This window comes from Ictidomys tridecemlineatus, chromosome 11 (assembly GCF_052094955.1).
Source record: "Ictidomys tridecemlineatus isolate mIctTri1 chromosome 11, mIctTri1.hap1, whole genome shotgun sequence".
NCBI lineage: Eukaryota > Metazoa > Chordata > Mammalia > Rodentia > Sciuridae > Ictidomys > Ictidomys tridecemlineatus.
Window position 1 is genome coordinate 61,676,172 of NC_135487.1, and position 24,961 is coordinate 61,701,132.

A 24,961-nucleotide genomic window follows, 5' to 3' on the forward strand; every position below is an offset into this window, starting at 1 on the left:
CACAGCCCACACTTCTAGAACACAAGCTAAATTCAGGCTTTCATTTCACAGCTGGATTATTCAAAAGAATGCCTGTTAATAGACAGAGTTGCTACCTGGTCCCATATCCTTCCAACATACCTCAATTTTCAATTGTAACTTGTTTGGGAAGTTTCTAGGAACACAAACAGCCTCCTACCTCAACCATTTCTCTGCTTCTCTCCTCAGTTCTCCAGCACCTTAAAAGCTTGCTTTGGGGCTGGGGATGTGGCTCAAGCAGTAGCGCGCTCGCCTGGCATGCGTGCGGCCCGGGTTTGATCCTCAGCACCACATACAAACAAAGATGTTGTGTCCGCCCAGAACTAAAATAAATAAATAAATAAATTCTCTCTCTCTCTCTCTCTCTCTCTCTCTCTCTCTCTCTCTCTCTCTCTCTCTCTCTCTTTAAAAAAAAAAAAAAGCTTGCTTAGTTCTAACCAGATCAACTGGGATATGCAGGGAGTATTTCAGGGGCACTCTCAACCAGTAAGGACTGAGGGTAGGTAGAACAACAGCAAGGCCCCATGCCATTGGCAAGATAATTCTGAGGCAGTTACACAAAAGTCTCCATAGTTTTATGCCCTTGGTTATCCATTCATTATTGGCTTTTTTCCCTTTTCTGACCTTATTCCCTCATTTACACTTTCTGGCATCTCATCTACACCCATATTGTCATCTTAAGGTCTGAGTTCAATCTATGCTTCAGAGAAGTCCCAAAAGTGATGCTGTCTGTTATATGCATGTATTAATTCCCAACAATATATACAATGAATACATGTCAATTTAAAAAAAAAAATTGACAGTGTCAAGATTATCTTAACCTGAAGCCACCCAACAAATCTTTTAGTCTATCTTCTCCCAATTACAGCTCATTCTGCATTCATGTGGGTCACATCTCTTCTGGTCAAATACCTTGAAAGAAGTTCTTCTTAGTTTAATTCCTATTACTTACATAAATCATATCAACCAAACCGTTATTCTGATCTTTTCACAAATATGACTTATAAAAACCCATTAAGCATTCATATTTGAAATGTCCTCTAGGTCATTGGTATGGGGAGGGTGAGGGCCAGCAAACAAACAAACAAACAAACACCCTCCAATGTTCACCTGTCCAAAACCTTTCAAAGCTCATCATGCTGGTAATGTGTAGCTCAGTGGTAGAGAACTTTCCTATCATGTGTGAGGCCCTTGAGTTCAATTCCCAGCACCATGAAAAAGGGAAAAAAAAAAAAAAAAAACACCTCATTCACCTCAAATATTACTATTTCCACCAAGGCCCAATCACATGTAATTGTGTCCCTCACCCAAATTCTCAAGAATTTTTATAATTACCAATAAGGCACTTACTACAGTTGTATAAAAACAAACTACCTTGCTTGAGTACAAGATCTTGGAGTACAGAAACCATGTTCCACTCTTTATTATTTTTCAAAGGGCTTTGCCCTCAAACTCAATTACTGACCAATTTCTTACTTGTCTTTTTTTTTTTTTTTTTTTTTTTTTTTTTTTGTTACGTTTTGTTTTGGCCAGACTGAACCCAGGGCCTCGTGGAAACTAGGCAAGCACTCCACCATTAAGCTATATCCCCAACCCTTTCTATTTTGAGACAGCCTTAACTAAATTTCTGAGGCTGATCTTGAACTTGTGATCCTTCTGCTTCAACTTCCCAAGTAGCTGGGATTACAGATGTGTGCCCAGTGATCTACTCAGTCTTTTAAAATAACATTTAAATGCAACATTTACTTTGATACATGTGTTATTTCTTAAATACCACTAGTATTTAAGTATTCTTAAAATACCAATTCTCATTTATATATATAAATGTATGTATGTGTGTATATATACACACACACTATATTGCACATAATACTAATTGTCATACACACACACACACACACACACACACACACTACATTGCACATAAATCCAAGTATCTTCTTATAGATAATAAAACCAACAGCACTTATCTCAGGCTCTTTTTGGAACTTTCCTACTTATCAAAATGCTCCTGCAATGCACATGTAGATTTTTTAGAGTTTTAATAAAGAAATAGAGCTGTTACTCATTCCTTTCTTTAAAAAAACAAATAAAAGACATTTCACACTTCTCACCAAAAACCTTTCAGCATATTACAGAGTTCATTTTCCCGCAGTCTGTTTTATGTGATAGGTCAGTCACTGCTCCAATCTTAAACTATTTGAATTCCAATTTACATCAAGACAGCTGCTTTGGCAACATTATTTCAGGCTTAAAAGAAATTCTGATCCTTACACAATCTTGAAATGCTTCTGACATGGGGAAAGACTATTTCTTAACATTCTTCGGAAGATTGGCATAAAGATCAAATAAGACTGTGTAAGTGAAAGGTCACTGAAAATTCTAGTAGTAATACAAAATATAAGAACTATCATTTCCATAACACTATTTTTAAATCACCTATTTATTACCATCTAATTCCACTGAACTGAAGTTATGTAAAAATATTTGTTTATTGATAAATTATATAGAAAAATTTTTAAAAAGAGCTAAAAAACACACAAAACTAAAAGTTGACAATAAACTAGATCAAAACCAAGAAGCAATCATAACTATAGCACACCTATGGCACACAAGTCAAATATTTTAATCCAGGAATACTTTTTGTACTCTTTCTTCCCCCTTTTGTGGTACTGGGGATTGAACACAGGGGTACTGAATTACATCCCCAGTTCCTTTTATTTTCTGAGACACAAACTGGACAAGTTGTTGCGGCTGGACCTCAAACTTGCAAATCCTCCTGCCTTGTTTTTTTATTCAACCCTGACAACGTAAATGAAATAACATAAAATTCCCAGCATAGTGTAACTTACTTTTTCTTAAAATTATCATTTTTTCAATAAGATTCCAATTCTTCCCTTATTTACAGTAACAGCATGAAATCACTAACAACATTTATATTAGGTTCAAATTAAATAGCCCGCTACGAACATGATTTGGTCAGACCTTCGAGATGATACAATTATGCCATCTCGATCAGAAATGGAAAGAGGCCAGCCTCATTACTTTTTGTAAGAGAGCTTCCTTTAAGAAAAAAATACAATGAAGTGAAAAATTCTATAATTCCGCATTTCTAGTATGCAAAAATCTAGAAATTCCTGTAGTAAAATTCATCTTCTTTTAATTCTCTGCTCTTGCCAAGATTTCACCCTCCAGCTCAATTTTTAATACTGATTATATGAAAGCAGAAAGTCCCCAAAATATCTGAGTGCAAAAGAGTGTTTTTGTTATTTCAGAAATATTTAAAAGCGTGGGAAATCAAACATTATGGAAATTTGCTCCAAACAAAAGCTGCTGATGGACAGACGGTAAGACTGGACTTGACCCAAACAAAACACGATCTAAGAAAAATTCCAGGGACGGTGACACCTCGGTTTTCTCCCTCAACAATGAATAACGGGGCCTCCCGAACGGGTCTGGCCGCCCCAGTAGCGCCGCAAAACGAAACCCAGAACTGGAACCGGCGCGCTGCGGGGCTTTCAATGGCCCGCGACCATCGGGAGGGGCTCGCCGCCAGGTGGGGAAAGCCAGCAAAGGAACAGAGACCCTCTCCTCTGCCCACCTCACCCCTCCCTCCTCCAGCTTCCAAGGGAGCGCCCCCTGGGGACCCTCTCTCAAATTAACTACCGGTTCTCGTGCGCCGCCAACCCCTGGTGGAGGGGCCACCAGGTTATTTCTGCAACGCACTGTATAGAAGGGCCGAAGCCCTTACCCCGAGAGCATACCTCTACCCCTGACCGAGAAAAGGAGGCCGCTGTAGTGGACACAGCCCCGGCGCGCGGGAGCGAGAACCGAGCCCGGCCCTGGAAGCAGGCGAGGAGCCCTAGGGGCCCGCGCCCCTCCAGACAGCGCCGCGCTCACCTCCGCGGCCTTTCCCGCGGGCCCCGCCAGCGCAGCCAACAGTGGCCTGTGGCCGCACCTTTGCAAATGCCTCTATTCCTCCCCCCGTCTTCGGAGAGAAGCGATACCGTGTCAAGAGGGCCAGAAAACGGCTCCGCAGCGTTGCCCGCGGGGTCCCCGCCTTCCGAGCCGGCCACTTCCCGCAGCAGCCGCAGCTTCTTCCGGTGTCTCTGCGGCCGCCGCAGGCGTCTCGGGCGTCTCGGGCGGGCAGGGCGGGGCTGCGCGGAGAGCCGGCCGCGGGGCGGGGCCGTGGAGCCAGGCCCAGGTGCAGAGACCCAGGCCTGCCCGCGCCTCCAGCTTCAGGGGCAGCCAGCTGTACATATTGTGCAGTATTTTAAGTCGTGGAGCATTTTTCTTTTTTTATACATATTATCCCGCTCTTTTACAGTTACACTACACTATCATTAAGCCTCGTCTTAATGCATTACAGAATCAGCATTAAGACTGACCACTGAATGACCTGAGGTTTGCGACCTCATACAAAGAAATGTTAGACTTACCTCAATTCGGCTGTATTCCCTCCTCTCCTGTTTCTTCTCCTAACTTCTTTCGGACCTAGATTCTCTGGAAGCAACTGTGTTTCTCTTTTTACACATATGCAAAGAAGAAATTCATCTCTACCATTTTTCCCTAGGCCAATCAAGATCGAATGAAATATTCATTAAAACCTTAGTATCTGCTTAGTGCCTAGAGCTTTGGAGGAGACTTGCCTTCTACTTATGTAACTGTTAAAATTATTTCGATTGATCTTCGAATATGTGCATAAAAACCATTAAATTAACAAAAGTTGTTAAAATTGCCAGCTTCAATCTGTCTGATTACCTCTAACTCTTTGATCTCTACCTGGGAGCATGTACTCAAGTGTGGTGTGTAAGACATTCAGTATTCTTCAGGAGAAGGGAGAAAATATGGAAATTTCTACTTATATTTATTTTATGGTAAAAAATGGAAAAAAGAAATGATGCTGCGAAATTCTACATAGGGCTTGACAATAGGCCTTTATTCTTACCACAAATGATTACCTATCCTAGGTTCATTGAGAGGGATTATAAGTTTCACAATTTGGAACATGGTGCTGCCACTTTTCCTTTATCTTCACCGTGTTTCAAAATACTGCATTTTACATGCTACAGGATGTCAGCAATATGGTGGTTAATTTTTATTTTATTAAACATCTAGTTGTTTATAATATGTATATATACTGTTCTGTGAGGAGATAAGGGAAGAATCATAAAAATCACTTGTTCTGAAGCCTAATGAGGTGGCTCATGTCTGTAATCCCAGTGGCTCCAGTGGCCAAGACAGGAGAATCACAAGTTCAAAACCAGCCTCAACAACTCAGTAAGACCCTGTCTCTAAACAAAATAAAAAAAAAGATAAGGCTGGGAATGTAGCTCAGTGGCTAGGTGCCCCTGAGTTCAATCCCTAGTCTCCCCCCACACACACAAAAAAAAATCACTTGTTCCAAATGTTTTGGGAGGCAAAGTCTTTACAAATTCTCTGATTTAAAAGAGTTTCTCTTTTCTTCTTTTCTTTTCTTTTTTTTTTTTTTAATTTCTTTTATCTTTCCCAGTACTGGAGATTGAACCCAGAGGTGCTTTATCATTGAGCCACATTCCCAGCCCTTTTTATTTTTTATTGTGAGACTGGATCTAAGTTGCTTAGAGCCTTGCTTAGTTGCTGAGGCTAGCCTCAGCCTCCCAAATCATTGGGATTACACCATGATGCCTGGCTTAATTTAAATTAGTTTTATAGGTTTATTCAAATAAAAACAAGTTTTCTAAACCGGGTGTGCACACGTCTGTAATCCCAGCGGCTGGGGAAGCTGAAGCAGTAGGATCGAGGGTTCAAAGCCAGCCTCAGCAAAAGTGAGGCACTAAGCAACTCAGTGAGACCCTAGCTGTATATAAAATACAAGAGCTGGGAATATGGCTCAGTGGTTGAGTGCCCCTGAGTTCAATCCCTGGGGCCAAAAAAAAAACAAAACATGAAGTGTTGGGCTGGGACTATAACTCAGTTGGTAGAGCGCTTACCTCACATGCACAAGGCCCTAGGTTCAATCCTCAGCAACACACACACACACACACACACAAAAGTGTAATAAATCTTCTGACTTTTCCTGTGATAACTATTGATTTTTGTAATGTGCTACCTAACAAAAAAATTTTAATGTTCAAAGTAAAACAGATATTTTTTAAATGACTGGGACATAAGTGCATTTGAAAGATCTGAGTGTTGAAAAAAAGTTTGAAAAATGGGGTGTGGAAATGATTTCATCATTAAGTAAATTATGTGTCATCTATAAAAACTTATTTCTGTCTCAAAAGATATGCCTAAGATATGGAAAGTCAAATCAGCAAATGGAAGTTATTTGAAATATATATAATTGATAAGATGCATATACATAAATGTATTGTATTTCCTCAAATCTAACCACCAGGTACAGTGGCCCATGCCTGCAATTCCAGTCGCTCAGGAAGCTGAGATAGGACTTTTGCAAATTCTAGGACAGGTTCAGCAACTTCATGAGACCCTGTCTCAAAAGAAAAAATATAAAAAGGTGGGGGTGTTGCTTCATGCTAAAGTTCCAGAGTTCAAGAATTCAATCTCCAATGCCACAAAAAAGAAGAAAGGAAGGAAATAAGGAAGGAAGGGGAAAGAAAAAGACAGATAACCAAACAGAAAAACAAGCAAAGTCACCTCTCCCAAAATTCCTGCATTGAAAATTTATTAGGATATGCTCATCTTACAGTGTTCTAGCATATTCGATTAAGTCCCCAAATCCCCCCACAACCTTGCTTAGTAACTAAGGTCCTTTATAGCTTACTTGTCCTAGAGGGGTTCTAGGGCACTATTCAGGGAAGGCAAATGATGTAGCCATTCAAAGCAGATATGAATGGTGCCTAGGTGAGAATAGGCAAATACCTCTCATAAGGACACCATGTCAATTCCTTGCAAGGGAATGGTCTTCATGAAGCAAACGCACTCTGACATAATTCAATACTTCTGCCAATTTTATCTTCCACAGATTCCCACAATCTCAGTTCATGCCTGGATATTTACATTTTAATCTTTTATCATTCAATCCAGAATTCTTAATTCTTTACCCTTCTTCAAATAGTATAAATGTATGTATATATGTATATTTGTGTGTGTGTGTGTGTGTGTGTGTGTGTGTGTGTGTGTGCGTGTGTGTGTTTACCGGGTACTGAGGTTTGAATCCAGGAACATTCTACTTCTGAGTTACATGCTCAGCCCATTTAATTAATTAATTAATTAATTTTGAGATGGGGTTTCATTAAGCTGCCCAGGCTGGCCTCAAATTCATGATACTCCTTCCTCTGCCTCCCCAGTAGCTAGGATTACAGGCATGTGCCATCATGACAGGCTCAAACGATATCTCTTGATAGATTATAAGGGAGCGCACTCTCAATGGGAATTAAACCATTCAGCTGCTCTCTCTGAGAGAAGAAAGCATACATTCCATCATGTGCATATTCAGCTGAGTCACACGGATTCTGTAGTGGAATTTTTGAGGGGCCATTTTGAGAAATAAACCAATTAACAAAATCTCCTCGCTGAGAGAAAAAAATATTACATATCCCACAGTGTAGATGCTCAGTTGCGTTACACCAATTCTAAAGTGGAATTCCAGAGGAGCCATTTGTGGAGAATACAATATGAATTGTATGACCTAAAGCTATGCATCAGACCCGATACTGAAAAATCTCTGTTAATGCAAGGAGGGGGGAAAAAAAGAAATGACAGGAAAACAAGGAGGAGAAAAGGAAGGTTAGAAAGAGGGAGGGTGGAAGGAATATAATTGAATGCTCATTTCAAAACAAATGCCTTCTCATTTTTGCAACTGAGTAATGGCAATTTATAACAACAATGCAAAAAACATATTTTTAAGGGGAGGCAAAAGGGGGCTGGGGTGTCACTTGGTGGTAATATTCTTAGCATGTGCAAGCCCTGGGTTTGATCTCCAGAACCACCAAGAAAAAGAAGGGATAGGATCTTGCTATGTGGACCAGGCTGGCCTCAAACTCCTGAGCTCAAGGGATCCTTCTGCCTCAGCCTCCTGAATAGCTGGGACTATAGGCACGTGCCCCTCTGCCAGCCAAAATATACATTTTGATGTTCATGTACCTGAGACTTCATAAGCTTATGCAAATGCCATTCCTGAGTCAGATATACTTTTCCAGGTATTCCCATTCCCTTTCCTTCATTTACTTCCTGGCTCACCCCTACCTAATATTTCCTGTTTAACATAGTTCTCTTCACTTCATTGTTCCCATCTTAGCATCCTGTTTGTTTCCTTCAGATCATTTATTATAACTTTTAAGTATTTTAAGGGTTTTTTTTGTATGCTTAGTTTTTTGCCTATTTGAACTTAAGTTCAATGAGAACAGTCATTATTTATTAATCCACAATAGCACGAGAGTCTACCATGAAAGCACTCAAATATCTCAAATAGGGGTGGTTTTGCCCTCTCAAGGTGGTATATGACAATATCCCTGGGGAAGAGAAGGGTAAGAAGGAATTGGTCACATTCTTTGATGTGCTATTTTGAACTAAATTTAAACTGACTCCTTATAACATGTCTTTTGGTTATAAGTGCCAGATAAACTATTTTTCTTTAGTTGCTAAACAAGATAGGTTTTATGGGGGCAAACAAAAAACAACTTTGTTCTTTCTCACTGTGGTCCCCAAAAATCTCTAAGAGTCTCTCTGTACTCCTAGGACAAAATCATAGGCAAAAACTTTAGCTTTTCCAATTAGTCTCATATAATGAAAAGTCCTCCAGTAATTTATTAAAAATTTTAAAATACTGGTATTAAAAAACCCTGTCTAGCTGGGCACGGTTGTGTATGCCTGTAATCCCAGTGACTCAGGAGGCTGAGGCAGGAGGATCACAAGTTCAAAGCCAGCCTTAGCAACTTAGAGAGGCTTACTAAGCAACTTAGCAAGACCTTGGCTCAATAAAAAAAAAACAAAAAAGAGCTGAGGATGTAGCAAACAAACAAACAAACAAAAACCTGACTGGTACCATGTCAAAATTCCCAGACTTGCCAGGTCTGGTGGCGCATGCCTGTAATCCCAGAGGCTCAGGAGGCTGAGGCAGGAAGATTGAGAGTTCAAAGCCAGCCTCAGCAAAAGTGAGGTGCTAAGCAACTCAGTGAAACCCTGTCTCTAAATAAAATACAAAATAGGGCTGGGATGTGGCTCAGTAGTTAAGTATCTGAGTTCAATCCCTGGTATTCCCCCACCAAAAAAAAAAAAAAAATCCCAGACTTACAAAGCTCAAAAATTCTCTGCTGCTCCTCCCGTTCTCCCTGGCTGACCAGCTTTGTTTTTCTTTTTCTTTTTTTTTTTTTTCCTTTTTCTTTTTTAGTACCTGGGTTTGAACTTGGAGGCTTTCTGACCACTGAGCCACATCCCCAGCCCTATTTTGTATTTTATTTAGAGACAGGGTCTCACTGAGTTGCTTAGCATCTCACCATTGACTTGTGATCTTCCTGCCTCAGCCTCCCAAGCCACTAGGATTACAGACATGTGCCACTACGCTGAGCCTAGCTTTTCACTTTGTGCCCATCCAGGGTGGGAGAAGACAAGAACAGAAAGAATCTTTCTGGACTGGAGTTATTTTTAGCCTGGTGTCACTTCCCTCCAGGTACAGCTGTCTTAAGAAGATGCTTTTTCAGGGCTGGGGATGTGGCTCAAGCGGTAGCGCGCTCGCCTGGCATGCGTGCGGCCCGGGTTCGATCCTCAGCACCACATACCAACAAAGATGTTGTGTCCGCCGAGAACTAAAAAAAAATAAATATTAAAAAAAAATTCTCTCACTCTCTCTTTAAAAAAAAAAAAGAAAGAAGATGCTTTTTCTTGTGAAGTTGCGGCTCAGTGATTTATCCTTCCGAGGGGCCACTGAAGACATACATTTCAGTCCTCTGGTTCTTGGGGACCCAATCCCTTTTTTCTTATGATACTGGGATGAAACCTAGAACTCTGGGCATGCTAGGCAAGCACTCTCCAGTGAAGCTACATCCCTCAGGTCAACAGCCTTGTTTAATAGGACCCACCTGAATGGGGTCTCTTACATGGGGCCCTCACTTTGTCCACTTGAAATGAATATATGTATCTCACCCTTCATATATGAAGTGTGGGCTATTCCTAATCAGTCCTGTGAGCATTTTTCTGCTCAGAAGCTTTGGTCTCTTGACATAAGACTTTTCAAATACGAGCCAATTATTAGGTTTCATTTTCTAAGATTCTAATGGATATGTGTCATCCATTCCAAATGGTCCTCTTGAAGCCTTTTGGAGACGGTTTGAGATGAGGGAGAAGCACCAACCTTTTCACCCCCATAAACTACCACATAGTGGTAGCTTAATTTGGATGTAGAAGCATTTGGCATTGACATTTGAGGCCCCTGCCAAGAATCTGTTACCATCTGTTCACTCTTGGAATAACGGTTTGGGTTCTGTAGCTCAGGGTTTCTAAAAAATTACACTGTTGATATGCTGCATCAAAGAAATCTTTGCTGCTGGGGGTGGTTCCTATGCCTTGTAGGATTTGAATGTTTCACAGCATTTTGGTCTTTGCGCACTACTTGCTAGAAGCACTTCCTCCCATTTGTGTTTGTCACACAAACACAAATGTCTCTAAACATTATGAAACGTCCCCCAGGAAGCAAAATCAGTGAGAATCATTGCTGTAACTGATGCTAATTTTCTTTAGCTTGGAAGCAAATTTTTGTCACACACACGTCAAGTAGAGCACTAATCTCTGGGATATATAAAGAACTCAGAAAATTTACCACCAAAAAAACAAACAACCCAATCAATAAATGGACTAAGGAGCTGAACAGACACTTCTCAGAAGAAGATATACAATCGATCAACAAATATATGAAAAATTGTTTCAACATCTCTAGTAATTAGAGAAATGCAAATCAAAACTACTCTAAAATTTCATCTCACACCAGAATGGCAGTTATCAAGAATACAAACAACAATAAGGGGCTGAGGTTGTGGCTCAGTGGCAGAGCGCTTGCCTAGCATGTGTGAGGCACTGGGTTCAATTCTCAGCACCACATACAAATAAATGAACAAAATAAAGGTCCATCAACATCTAAAAATTTAAAAAAAAATACAAACAACAGTAAGTGTTGAGATTGCCCTCTCTTAAAAGTGAACTCATTTTATTGACGTCTCATCATTTAATGGACGTCTCCTAGGAGGAGGCTTTTGAGGCTTCTCCAGTCTGTGTAAGCTTTTCTTTTTGATTGTATTCCTTAACATATTCTCTAGTGATGTGATTACTGCTGGTTATGCAATACATTGTAATGTCATTATTCTGTACTTTTCCATGTCCTGAACCAAACTGTGAGCAGGGATTTTCCTTACTAATTCTAGTATTTCCATCATTCAGCATAGTACACGATACAAGGTAAGAGATAAACAAATTGATAACCTTATTTTAAAAAGAAGACAAATATTTCTTAATTTCTTTATATTGGAAAATATAAAGAAATTAAGAAATATTTTCCAGCCGAGAGTACTGGCTCACACCTGTAACCCCAGCAACGTGGGAGGCTGTGGCAAAAGAACCACAAGAAGGAGGCCAGTCTTAGCAAGTTTGGGCCCAGCCTCAGCAACTTAGACAGCGTCTCAAAATAAAAAACAAAGCCAGGTATGATGGCACACGCTTGTAATCCCAGTGGCTCCAGAGGCTGAGGCAGGAGGATTGTGAGTTCAAAGCCAGCTTCAGCAATATAGGGAGTCCCTAAACAACTCAGTGAGACCCTATCTCTAAATAAAATATAAAAAAGGGCTGGGATGTGGCTCAGTGGTTATATACCTGTGGATATAATCCCCAATTCCAAAAATAAAAATAAATAAATAAAAATTAAAATTAAAAAGTGGTTGGAGGCAGGGAAGAAGGAGGGAAATGCTGGGAAGTAATATTGGCCAAATTATATTGTTATATTATGTGCATGTATGAGTAGGTAACAACAAATCACATCAATATGTATAATTATAATGTACCAATTAAAAAAACAAGATACAGGTTAACAAAAATAAATAAAAGGGCTGGGGATGTAGCTAAGGTATAAAACACCCCTTGCTTCAATTGCCAATACCAAAAAAAAAGAAATATATATATATATATATATATATATATATTCTAATTTGAAGAAACAGTAATTGTCTTGCCTTTTTCTAAATTTCCTTCATTTAAATACATAGAAGATGCAACTTTTTCAAACCAAATATATTTACGTAACACATAAATCATTTATTTATTTACTTTTTATGTGAGGCAGAATCTTGCTATGTTGCTCAGGTTGGCCGCAAATGCCTGGACTCAAGAGATCTTCCTGCCTCAGTCTCCCAAGGAGCTGGAACTAGAGGTGCAAGCCATCTTGCCCAGCTTTCAAACTAAGTTTAGCAATGGCACATGGTTTTCTAGACTTCTGTAGTGTCATAGGATTTTTTCGGAATGCAAAACATGAACTCTTATTTCCATGTAGTTTATCTTAAATCTTATTATTTATATTAAAGTAACTTCTGAGAAAACACATATACCTTTACTCTTACTAGAAATATGCATACGTTGTGTATTATTTATTTTACACTAGTATATAAATACCTCCCAGTATAACATAATGGTTCTTATTGGAGTAGCATAGCATTTTCACAAATGCTGAGACAGTGCAGTAAAATCACGGTCTAGAAAATTTTCTGGCCTTAGATCTCTGGCTTTTACTACTTTCATAGTCTTCCCCTCCACCTTTTTGCAGTAATTAAGATTTAAACTCAGGGTGCTTTATCACTAGTCATGTCCTCAGCCTTTTATATTTTTTTAATTTTGAGACAGGGTCTCCCTAAATTGCTGAAGCTGGCCCTAAACTTGCTAAGGCAGGCCTCCAACTTGTGATCCTCCTGTCTCAGCCTTCCAAGTTGCTGAGGTTACAAGTGAAGAGAAGAAAAGAGAAGGAGAGGAAGAAGTAATAATTTGTTTTGGTAACAGCTTACTTGAGATATAATTCACATACAGTTCACTGATTTAAAGTGAATTCAATTGTTTTCAGTGTATTCAGATTTGTGAAACCATCACCAGAAACATTTTCACCACTCCCCTAAAAGTTCTGTGCCCTTTAACAGTTACTTCCATTTCTCCCTATCTTCCCAGCCCTAAACGGCCACAGATTTACTTCATGTCTGTGAATTTCCTAAGTCTGGAAATTTCAGGTAAGTAGAATCATATTGTATGTGGTCTTTTATGACTAATTTAGCATAATATTTTCGAACCTTGTTTTCTTTATAGCATTTATTTATCAGTACATGATTCCTTTTCATGGCCAAATAATATTTCTTTATATGACTATAACACGTTCATCAGTTAATGGACACTTTGGGTTGTTTCCACTTTTTTTTTTTTTTGTAGTTGTAGATGGACAGAATGCCTTTATTTTATTTTACGTGGTATTGAGGATCGAACCCAGTGCCTCACACATGCTAGGCAAGCTCTCTGCCACTGAGCTACAACCCCAGCCCCCTGTTTCCATTTTTTGACCATTAAGAATAATGCTGCTGCTGAACTTGGTGGCACATGCCTGTAATCCCAGCAGTTCGGGAGGTTGAGGCAGGAGGATCGAGAGTTCAAAGCCAGCCTCAGCAATGGCAAGGTGCTAACCCTGTCTCTAAATAAAATACAAAATAGGTCTTAGTGGTTGAATATCCCTGAGTTCAATCCCTAGTACTCAAAAAATAATGATAATAATAATGCTGCTATGCATATTTGTATACAAGATTGGATATATGTTTTCATGTCTCTTGAGTATTGACTAGGAATGTAATTTCCAGGTTATATGGTTATTCTATGTGAAACTTTTAATTTTTTTTTTTTTTTTTAGTTTTAGATGGACACAATATCTATTTTTCTGTGGTGCTGAGGAGCAAACCTCGTGCCTCACCCATGCAAGGCAAGTGTTCTGCCACTGTGCTAAGCCCCAGCCCTATATGCAACATTTCTGAGGAACTAACTCTGCTCTATTTGGATGTGTATGTACCACTCTAATATGAATGGATGGTTTTTATTAACCTCTGGAACCATACTCTGACTTCTAGATGCCTTTGGTTGGCTTAGTTCTGATTTGTACATGCATCGTGAAAAACACTTGGGTAAATGATGAGGAAAAAAGATAAGAATAGCTGGGAGGTAACAAAGAAGGGACTGGGGAAATAAAAATGGCCATACAAATTCCAGTTTCTTCAAGTCTCAAGAGCTCCATTATTTCATAAATGCAAAAATATTTTCAGGTAGAACTAATTCTGTGCATTTTTAGTTATTATCCCCCTAGTAACATCACTTTGGAATTATCATTCTCCCTATTTTCCCTTTGGCTAAATTTTGAAAATAGGATTCTTCATTCTTGTTCCTTTTACAGGAATAATAGCATTTGCTCTCATAGTTCAGTTATCCTTAAAAAATTATGTTGGCTTTTCACCACAAATATGCTCAGCCACTGTAACTCTCAAATCTGTGGTTCTGATGAATATTGTGGCTCAGGACTGCACATAGAAACAGCATCCTGGGTTTTGTTTGTTTTCCTACACCATTTACTATTTATTACACAGAGCCTGAGAGCAGAGACTTATCCCACATAATTGGTCATTATTTTTTGGTTGTCTAATTTCATGGGAAACATAAGCTAAACAGAAATTGAAATCAATAATAAATGCATAATTTATATAGATTTAGTATGCCTTTTAACTTCACTCATTTGAGGGCTGAGGGTCTAGGGAGAAGGTTTTTGTTGTTGTTTTGGTTCTGGGGTTTGAACCCAGGGCTTCATGCATCTAAGCATCTGCAGTACCATGGAGGTACATACTGGGTCCAGAAGCTCTTAATTTGGGAATACATGATTGGTTTCAAATTATCATTTATTACATATATACATATATATGTATGTGATATATATATATATATATATATATATTTTTTTTTTTTTTTTTTTTGGTACCAGGGATTGAACCCAGGGGTCTTAATCACTGAGCCACATCCCCAGTCCATTCTATTTTCTGAGAGACAGGGTCTGGTTAAGTTGCGTAGGGCCTTGCTAAATTGAGGCTGGCCTCAAATTTACAATCCTCCTTCCTCAGACTTCCCAGCTGCTGGGATTACAGGTTTGTGCCACCGCGCCTGGTTTATATGTAGCTTTTGGTATTGGGAACAGAACCCAGGGGTGTTTAACCAATGAGCTACAACCCCAGCCCTTTTATTTTTTTTATTTATTTTTAGACTCGGTCTCAGTTGTTTAAGACCTTGCTAAATTGCTGAATGGGGTTTCGAATTTGCCATCCTCCTGACTCAGCGTCCCCAATCTTTGGGATTACAGGTATGTGCCACCTCGCCCAGCACCCAGCTAGTTTTTTATTTTAATAATATATAAGTAAGACTTTGCATTTTTCTAGGGAAAGTCTCCATAGTTTTCACCAGATATTCAGAACATTCCTAGATCCCCTAAAAGGTATACCAACTACAATTCTAGTTTTAGACATGCTTGTAAAAAGATGCAATTCTAGATTCCACATTCAGCTGGAAAGCCTGAGAGCCTCTACCCGAAACAAAAATGGCGGGAGCCGCTTCATACGTACCCCTTCACGTAGAAAGGCTAGAAGGCCCCCTCCACTTTTCCTTCACTTTCCCACTCGTGACCCCGGAAGGAATCCGCCTCCGGCAGTCAGGCAGCTACATCTCAAAGCCAGGCTGCAGCCGAGAAGCGGGCGTGGGCAGGCTGCACCTGGCCTGAGGCGCCAGGTACAAGGGTGGAGGGTGAGGCCGCAGAGAAGGATCACGGCACCGTAGGCTTCTCGGGGCGGTGCGAGGCAGGGCAGGGCGGGGTCTGTGCTGCAGCGCCCGCTTTTGCAGTCTGGACTAGGTGCGGGGTGCAGAAACCCAGAGCAGGAGGCCCCTTCGCCTGATCAAGATCCGCAAGGAGAGCGCGGAGTCAGTGTGGCCCACGGCAGGTGTGGGCAGTGTGGGCAGCCCATCCGGGAGGGAGCCCCTTTCAGATCCTCTTGGTAAAGAAAAAGAGCAGCAGAGAGCGCCGTGGGGGCTCCGGACCGAACGCTGGAGGTGGGGTAGCTGGCTCCGAGGTTCCGCTTGGATGCTTGTGAGCTGGCCGTGGGTTTAGGATGTGGAAGATTGTTGCTTTGAAGGTGGTTTCAGAGAATCATTTAGCACTTTGAGGGTTGTGTCATCGGGTTCCTTCTTGTAATTGAAATTCTGGGTTTTTTTTTTTTTTTTTTGGAAGGAGGACTTCAAGAGATCTTGTTCTTGCTCAGACTTACAGACCATTATTACTGTCATTGCCATTTTATTATCGTTGTAACTAAGCATTTTTCGCTGCCTTTAAAGTATCTTCTAAGAGTTCAGTTGTATAGATTTATGTTTCACGTCGGATTTTCATGATATTTAAGACTTCCTTGCTTTGTAAAGTCAAAGTAGAATTTTAGGATGTGTAAATTTAGACTGTACATTGATTTTTGGTAATATTTTAGACTCCTCTTACAAATTTGAATAATCATGAAACTGCTTTCATGTTTATTTTAACTGTACTTCTGAAAGCAACTAAAATGTTTATAGTGTTTTTAAGTTAGTTAATAATCATTAAACTTAAGAGTCCATTTCTGCAGAGATTTTCAACGAAGGGAAATAAAGTATCAAGAATGCAAAAATAAAGATTTGTCAGAATTCTTCAAGAGACTTACTCTGCAGCAGGTTGAAGTGTTTTTTATTTTATTTCTTATCTGCTTAAAATTTTGAAATGCTTTATTGTGGAAAATTTTGAACTACTCTCAGGATTTGTTCTTTTTTTCCTTTTCTTTTTTTTTTTTTTTTTTGCAGTTCAGTAACATAGATCCAGAATCTATTTAATTAGTAAAAATGTTCAAAAAAAAAAATCTCCCAATAACTCTGGAGGCTGAGACAGAGAATAGCAAATTGGAGGCCAGTGTCAGCTTGAGAGCCTGTCTCAAAATTAAAGAGAGAGAGAGAGAGATGGGGGTATAAAGTACCCCTGGGTCCAATCCCCAGTACCAAAAAAAATAAAAGAGTCAATTTTTAGGGGAGGGACAAAAATAAATGTGCTTTCCCTCCCTTTTACAGTAAATATTTTAGTGGGTTTTGGATGTGCCTTCAGAGCATCATTTAGCCCAAAATCAATTATTATAGAAAAAGAACAGCCATGGTTCCTTCCCAACCCTCCTACATTCCTGACCTTATTTTCCACAAAAATAATTTTCACTGGCTTAACTGTTGGTTCATGATTTCCTCTGTATTTCTCAAATTATTGTGTAATATTACAGTTTGTTGGCTGGAATAATATACTTCAATAAAACTAATTATACTGAGTCTAAAAGTAATTAAAACATGGGTAGGGGGAATCTAGGGTACATTGCAGTGTGACTAGTAAGGATTAAGGTATGTATCAGTAGGAGTATCCCACCCTGAGAAGTGTTACTGTGTTTGATTTGAAAGGAAACCACTACTTAATCAGTGGTTTTAACACTTCAGAAAAGAGAGTTAGTACCAGGGGATGCTCTACTGGAGTTTAGAAAAAGCACAGAGATATATGCAGAAATAAAGGACTTCAAGGAAAATATAGCAAAAAAAAAAAAAGCGTCTATATGGGGATCATTGGTAATTTTTGTTTTCTCCTTGAAAATATACAGCACTGTCCAAAGAAAAGAAATACTAAATTTGGCTGTTATAAATATCCTGGTCACCAGAAAAGATTACTCTCTTGTTTACTAGAGAAGGTTCTCATGTTTTTTTCTTTTTTTGAATGAAATGTTCCTCAGGACGCTTTGATCTTATGCTTACTAGGCAACCTTTTTTGACTGATTAATTTAGCTTTCTATAATCTTCTTTTTTTGAGTATGTTTTGTAGCATGTATAAATATTTTGACCACTAGATGAGTATTTCTCAATGATAAATGAATGCATGTGACCTTTAGTGGATGTTCCACTGTATACATCAATAAAATTGAGTTTCCAGGTCTATGAAGCAGAGATCCAGACCCTGAGAGCCCTCATGTTCTTATGAGGGGCCTACTACCTTAAGGACCTCTCTGAGTGACATCTGCCTCCTCTTTAAAAAATCTGACTTTTTGGGGGCTGGGTTTGTGAGTCAGAGATAGAGTACTTGCTTATCACATGTAAGGTACTGGATTCAATCCTCAGCACCACATAAAAAAATAAAGTTACTATATCCATATACTACTAAAACTATTTTAAAAAACAAATAAATAATAAAAATCTGACTTTTTGTGACTGGGTACATGGTTCCTCCATGGAGTTCCAGCTACTGGAGAAGCTACACACTTGAGTCCAGAAGTTATAGGTCAACCTGGGCAACCTAAGGAGACCCATCTCTTGGAGGAAAAAAAAAAAAAAAAAAAAAAGTAAACGTCTGATTTTCCCTTCAAGAGAAAGAGCACACATTAAAACAGTATCAAAAAAGCATAACATGTATTTGGTTTCTTTGAAAAAATTTTTAAATGAATCAGTAGAGGAATAAATACAGGAGGTCTGAGGTTTAGTTAGTGAATTCTGAGGTTTTTTTTTTTTGTTGTTGTTGTTGTTGTTGGTACCAGTAATTGAACTGGATTATGGAGCCACATCCACAGCCCTGTTTTGTATTTATTTAGAGACAGAATGTCACTGAGAGTTGCTTAGCGCTTTGCTTTTTGCTGAGGCTGGCTTTGAACTCATGATCCTCCTGCCTCAGGCTCCCCAGCCACTTGGGTTACAGGTATGCCACCACCTAGCCCAGCTCTGAGATTTTTTTCTAGCTCCAGAAGTCTGTTTCAGATTCCATTCAGCAACTCCCTACCTCAAGTCTTATGTGAAGGAAATCAATAGGAAGAAGTAGATTTTAAATTATTATCTAAAGTAGTTTTTTGTCTGTTTGTTTTGTTTTTTGGAATACTGGTGATTGAACCCAGGGTCTTACACATATTAGACAAGCACCATACCACTGAGTTACATCCCTGTCCCTTTGAAATAGGGTCTCACTAAGTTGTCTAGGCTGTCCTTGAATTACCCATCCTTGTGGCTCAGCCTCTCAAGTAACTGGGATTATAGGTATGTGTGACTGTACCAGCTAAGTGCTGATAAATTTATTTACTCAGAGATGAGAGAATCTAGAGCTTGTAATTTTCTAAGGAAAATTTACTACCTGAATTCAAAGTTTAAATCTAGATAATTTTCTTTCTTTTGTTTGATACTAAGGATTTAACTCAGGGACACTTTACCACTGAGCTATATCCCCAGTCCATTTATTTATTTATTTAATATTTTTTTTAGTTGTAGATGAACACAATATCTTTATTTATTTTATGTGGTGCTGAAGATTGAACCCAGTGCCTCACACATGCTAGGCAAGTGTGCTACCACTGATCTACAACCACAGTCCCCCTAGTCCTTTTATTTTACATTTTGCAACAGATTCTCATTAACTTGCTGATGGTCTCTCTAAATTGCTGAGGCTAGCCTTGAATTTTCGATCTTCTTGCCTCAGCCTCCCAAACTGTTGGGATTACAGATGTGTTCCACTATGCCCTGCTATAGATCATTTTCATCACTTCTGGGCCTTTTGGCTAAGATTAAGTGCAAATCTAGCTTATTTTCTATTTTGATGCCTTGGTGATTAATAAATATAATAAATATAATTTCAGCTCAATTGTAAATGATAAATAATTAGCTCCCCTAGAAAAGGCTGGTAGTTTTAAATGGATGGCATTAGAGCAGATTATGCTAAGTGAAGCCAGCCAAGCCCTAAAAAACAAATGCCAAATGTCTTCTTTGATATAAAGAGAGCAACTAAGATCAGAACAGGAAGGAAGAGCATGAGGAAAAGACTAATAGTAAACAAAGACAAATGGGGGGAGAGAAAGGGAGAGAGAAGGGAAAGCATATGGAAATGGTAGGAGACCTTCAATGATACACAAAATTATAAGAGGTTGTGAGGGGCAAGGGGGAGGAAAAAAAAAAGGGGGAGAGAATTGAACAACAGTAGAGGAGGTAGAGAGGGAAGATGGGAGGAGAGGGGGGATAGTAGGGGTTAGGAACGGTAGCAGAATACAACAGTCACTAATATGCCATTATGTAAAAATGTGAGTGTGTAACCGATGTGATTCTGCAATTTGTATTTGGGGTAAAAATGGGAGTTCAAAACCCAATTGAGTCAAATGTATGAAAGATGATATATCATGAGCTCTGTAATGTTTTGAACAATCAATAAAAAAAAGATTTTATGTTGAAATTAATGTTTGTACTTAACTCCTTATTTTTCTCATTAAGAAGAATATATTTATAAAATTTTAAATAAGAATAAATGACATGAATGCTTTCTATAAAAAAAAAAAAAAGAAAAGGCTAGTAGTTTTAATTTGTATCTTTCATTGGTAAAGTAACCAGAAATCTTTGTGACTAATAAGTTCTTAATGTTTCAATTAATGTAGATTACAAGAGGAGTCATGTCAGAAGAAACAGTAAGGGAATCACAGTTTTCCTTGAAGACAGCAGCATTAAGAGTGTTTGATCTTCCTCTGTCTTGGTACAATTCTCTCTCCCAGGTAAACAAAAGAAGTAAATACATAGTTTGAATGATAAATTTATTGCTCAGAGCATATTTTGTTTCCAGTATTTCAGTTTCAGTTGGGAATTTTACTTTTTGATACTGTGAATCAAACACAGGGCCTCACACATGCCAAGTAGGCATTCTACCCCTAAGCTACATCCTCTAACCCCTGAGGTTTTATATGGTATTTTTCAGAATGTTTATTAATATAAAACCTACTTGATTTGTATTATTTCCTGTTTTGTTTTTGGTTTTATTTAGTTACTAAAAAATGCATAACTTAAAATTGTTTTTTCTATCTTAAGTGAATTTATGCAGTCTATTACTATTATTTTCAAAAGACTTATTCTCACCACTATAGTCCTTTTAATTGTACTGTAGTAAAAAGACATATAATATAAAATTTGCCATTTTGACCATTTTTAAGTATATAGTTCAGTAGCATTAAGAATGGTCATGTTGGGGCTGAGGATGTGGCTCAAGCGGTAGCGCGCTTGCCTGGAATGCGTGCGGCCCGGGTTCGATCCTCAGCACCACATACAAACAAAGATGTTGTGTCTGCCGAAAACTAAAAAATAAAAAAATATTAAAATTCTCTCTCTCTCTCCCTCTCTCACTCTCTTAAAAAAAAAAAAAAAAAAGAATGGTCATGTTGTACAACCTATTTCCAGAACTTTTTCATCTTGTAAAACTCAAAACTATAATTATTTGTCAATACTTACCCATACCTCTTGATGCTCTTGGCATCCAGTAGTCATGTTATGTCTTCATTTTCATTTGCCTTAAGTATTTTGTAATTTCCCTTGTGATTTCTTCTTTGATCCATTGGTTGTTTGAGCGTGCGTTTAATTTACACAATTAGGAAAGTTCTCAGTTTTACCTCTTAGTGATTTCACTTCATCCTGTTGTGGTTAGAAAAGATAATTTTGTATGATGGATGTCTTTTTAAATCTATTAAGACTTAATTTGTGGTCTAATGTCTGGGCTACATGGGAAAATGTTGCACATGCATGTGAGAAGTGTATATATATATATTGATGTTGTTGAATAGAGTGCTCTTTATGTTAGAGCTAAGGGGTTTATTTACTGTGATAAATTTTTTATTACTCCTTTTTTTTTTTCTTTAACACAATGCCTTTATTTTTTTTTAATGTGGTGTTGAGGATCGAACCTGGGTCCCTTCCGTGCTAGGTGAGCGCTCTACCGCTGAGCCACAATCCCAGCCCTACCCCTTCATTTTTTTTAAGTTTTTTTTTTTTTTTGTAGTTGTAGATGGACAGAATGCTTTTATTTTATTTATTTTTATGTGGTGCTAAGGATAGAACCCAGTGCCTCACACATACTAGACAAGTGCTCTAACACTGAGCTACAGCCTCAGACCCCCAGTAGAGTGTATTTTGACATATTATATATACATGAAGTATAACTTACTCTAATTAGGATCCCATTCTTGTGCTTGTACATGATGTGGAGTTTCACTGATAGTGCATTCATATACAATCATAGGAAAGTTATGTTCAATTCATTCCACTCTTTCCTATTACTATTCCCCCTCCCTTCCCTTTATTCCTCTTGTCTAATCTACTGAACTTCTGTTCCCCATCTTCTTCTTATGTGTTGGCATCAACATATTTATATGGGTTTGTCTCTGTCTTCTATTCTGTTCCCTTGGTCTTCATGTCTGTTTTGGTGCTAATACCATGCTGTTTTTGTTACTGTAGCTCTGTAGTATAATTTAATGCCTGGTATTATCAAGCTTCCTGCTTCACTTTCCTTGCAAAGGATTGCTTTGGCTATTCTGGGCCCTCTTATTTTTTCTAAATGAATTTCATGGCTGCTTTTTCTATTTCTATGAAGAACATTATCAGAATCTTAATAGGAATTGCATTAAATCTGTATAGTGCTTTTGGTAGTATAGCCATTATGACAATATTAGTTCTGTCTATCTAAGAACATGGAAAATCTTTCATCTTCTAAGATCTTCTTCAATTTCTTTCTTTAGTGTTCAGTAGTTTTCAGTATTAGGGGTCTTTCACCTCTTTTGTTAGATTGATCACCAAATATTTTCTTTATTTTTTGAGCTTATTTTGAGCTGATTCATCATTGGTGTATAGGAACACAATTGATTTATGGGTGTTCATTTTATATTATGCTACTTTGCTGAATTCATTTATGAGTTCTAGAAGTTTTCTGAAGGAATTTTTGGGTCTTCTAAATATAGGATCATGTCTTTGGCAAATAGGGATAGTTTGAGCTCTTCTTTTCCTATTTGTATTCCTTTACTTTCTTTCTTGGGCCTAATTGCTCTGGCTAGAGTTTCAAGGACTATGTTGAATAGAAATGGGAAAAGAGGGCATCCCTGTCTTGTTCTAGTTTTTAGAAGGACTGCTTTCAATCCTTTTAGAGTGATTTTGGCCTTGGGTTTAATGTATATAGCTTTTACAATGTTGAGGTATGTTTCTATTATCCCTAGTTCTTCTAGTGTTTTGAACATGAATGGATACTGTCTTTTGTCAAATGCTTTTTCTGCATCTATTGAGATAATCATGTGATTCTTGTCTTTAAATGTAATGATGTGGTAAATGACGTTTATTGATTTCCGTAAGTTGAACCAACCTTGTGTCCCTAGGATGAACCCTACTTGATCATAGTGCATTATCTTTTTATTATGTGATTTGCCAGTATTTTATTAAGAATCTTTGTATCTATCTTCATCGGGCATATTGGTCTGAAGTTTTCTTTCCTTTAATGTGTCTCTGTCTGGTTTTGGTATCAGGATTATACTAGCTTCATAGGCTGAGTTTGGGTTTCCTTCTTTTCTATTTCATGAAATAATTTGAGGAGGACTGGTGTTAGTTCTTCATTGAAGGTCTGGTGGAACTCAGCTGAGAGTCCTGGGCTTTTCCTTTTGGGTAGGCTTTTGATGGTGTCTTCAGTTTCATTGCTTGAAATTGATCTGTTTAAATCTTTGGTTACTATTTCTATGGGATATTTTTCCTTTCACTCACTTTGGATATTGATACCCCCTGAGATGGGGTCTCAATACATTGCCCAGGCTGGTCTCTTACCTCCTGGGCTCAAGTGATCCTCATGCCTTAGCCTCCTGAATAGCTGGGACCACAGGTGCACACCAGCAAGCCTGGCTAAAAACAAAAGTTGTACATATTAAAAGTTGTACATATTAATCGGGTATCATAATGTTTTGATGGCATGTATACACTGTATAATGTTTAAGTCAGGTTAAAACTCTTTCCTCAAACTTTTATCATTTCTTAATGGTGAAAACATACAAAATCTTTCCATCTTGCTTGTTTGTTTTTTGTTTTTTGTTTTCTTTTGTACTAGGGATTGAATCCAGTGGTGCTTAACCACTAAGCCACATCCCCAGCCCTTTTTATTTTGAAATAGTCATGCTAAGTTGTTTAGGGCCTTGCTAATTTGCTGAAGCTGGCTTTGGACTTGTGATCCTTTTTTTCTTAGCTTCCTGAGTTGCTAGGATTATACGTGTGTGCCATCATGCCTGGCCTTTCTTGCTTTTTGAAACATGTAATTGTTGTCTGTGGTCACTCTACAATAGCACACCAGAACTTCTTACTCTTATCTAACTACAACTTATTACTCATTGATCAATCTTTCTCCTTCCCTTCCTTTTTCTCTTCTCTTCCTAGCCTCTGGTAACCACTGTTCTACTTTCAACTACTAAGCTATCATCTTTTTTTAGATTCAGCATATACAATCTTTCTGTGCCTAGTGTTTCACTTAATATAATGATGCCCAGTTTCACCCATGTTATTTTTATATGAAATGATAGGATTTCATTCTTTTTAATGGATTAGTAACATTCCATTGTGTACCACAATTTCTATAACCATTTATCAGTTGATAAGACACTTAGGTTGTTTTCATTTCATGACTGTTGTGAATTATGCTGTAGTAAATATGGAAGTTCAGTTGTCTATTCAACATACGATTTATTTCCTTCAGATATATACCTAATAGTGGAATTGCTAAATCATATTGTAGTTCTGTTTTTAATTTTTTTTAAGAGAGAGAGAGAGAATTTTTTTTAATATTTATTTTTTAATTTTCAGCGGACACAACATCTTTATCTTTATTTGGTGCTGAGGATTGAACCCAGTACCCCGCACATGACAGGCGAGTAGACTACCGCTTGAGCCACATCCCCAGCTCCTGTTTTTAATTTTTTTGAGGAAATTCCATACTGATTTCCATAATTGCTGTACCAGTTTACATTTCCACCAACAGCGTGCAAAAAGTGTTCCTTTTTCTCTACCCTCTTGCTAGCATTTGTTATCTTTTGTCTTTTTTTTTTTTTAAAGAGTGAGT

At 38.3% G+C, this 24,961-nt stretch overlaps 2 protein-coding genes across 14 annotated transcripts in view; one reads left to right on the top strand and one right to left on the bottom strand.

Moving 5' to 3' along the window:
• Positions 1 to 15,765, bottom strand: part of Usp33 (ubiquitin specific peptidase 33) — a 62,926-nt gene extending 47,161 nt beyond the window's left edge. For 2 of the 9 annotated variants that reach the window (XM_078026510.1, XM_078026512.1), the window contains exon 1: positions 4,026 to 4,163. The gene's annotated coding sequence lies outside the window, so the exon portion shown is untranslated. Of the gene's footprint in view, positions 1 to 3,918; positions 4,164 to 15,623 lie in introns of those variants that run through there. The other 7 variants (XM_021730112.3, XM_078026511.1, XM_078026514.1 and 4 more) reach the window with 7 other exon arrangements.
• Positions 1 to 24,961, top strand: part of Miga1 (mitoguardin 1) — a 574,792-nt gene that overhangs the window by 482,985 nt on the left and 66,846 nt on the right. Inside the window, exons 2-3 of one of the 5 annotated variants that reach the window (XM_078026540.1) lie at positions 15,728 to 15,786; positions 20,496 to 20,609. In XM_078026540.1, the coding sequence (XP_077882666.1) occupies positions 20,511 to 20,609 (99 nt within the window). In that variant the 5' untranslated portion in view covers positions 15,728 to 15,786; positions 20,496 to 20,510. The other 4 variants (XM_005330696.5, XM_021730114.3, XM_021730116.3 and 1 more) reach the window with 4 other exon arrangements.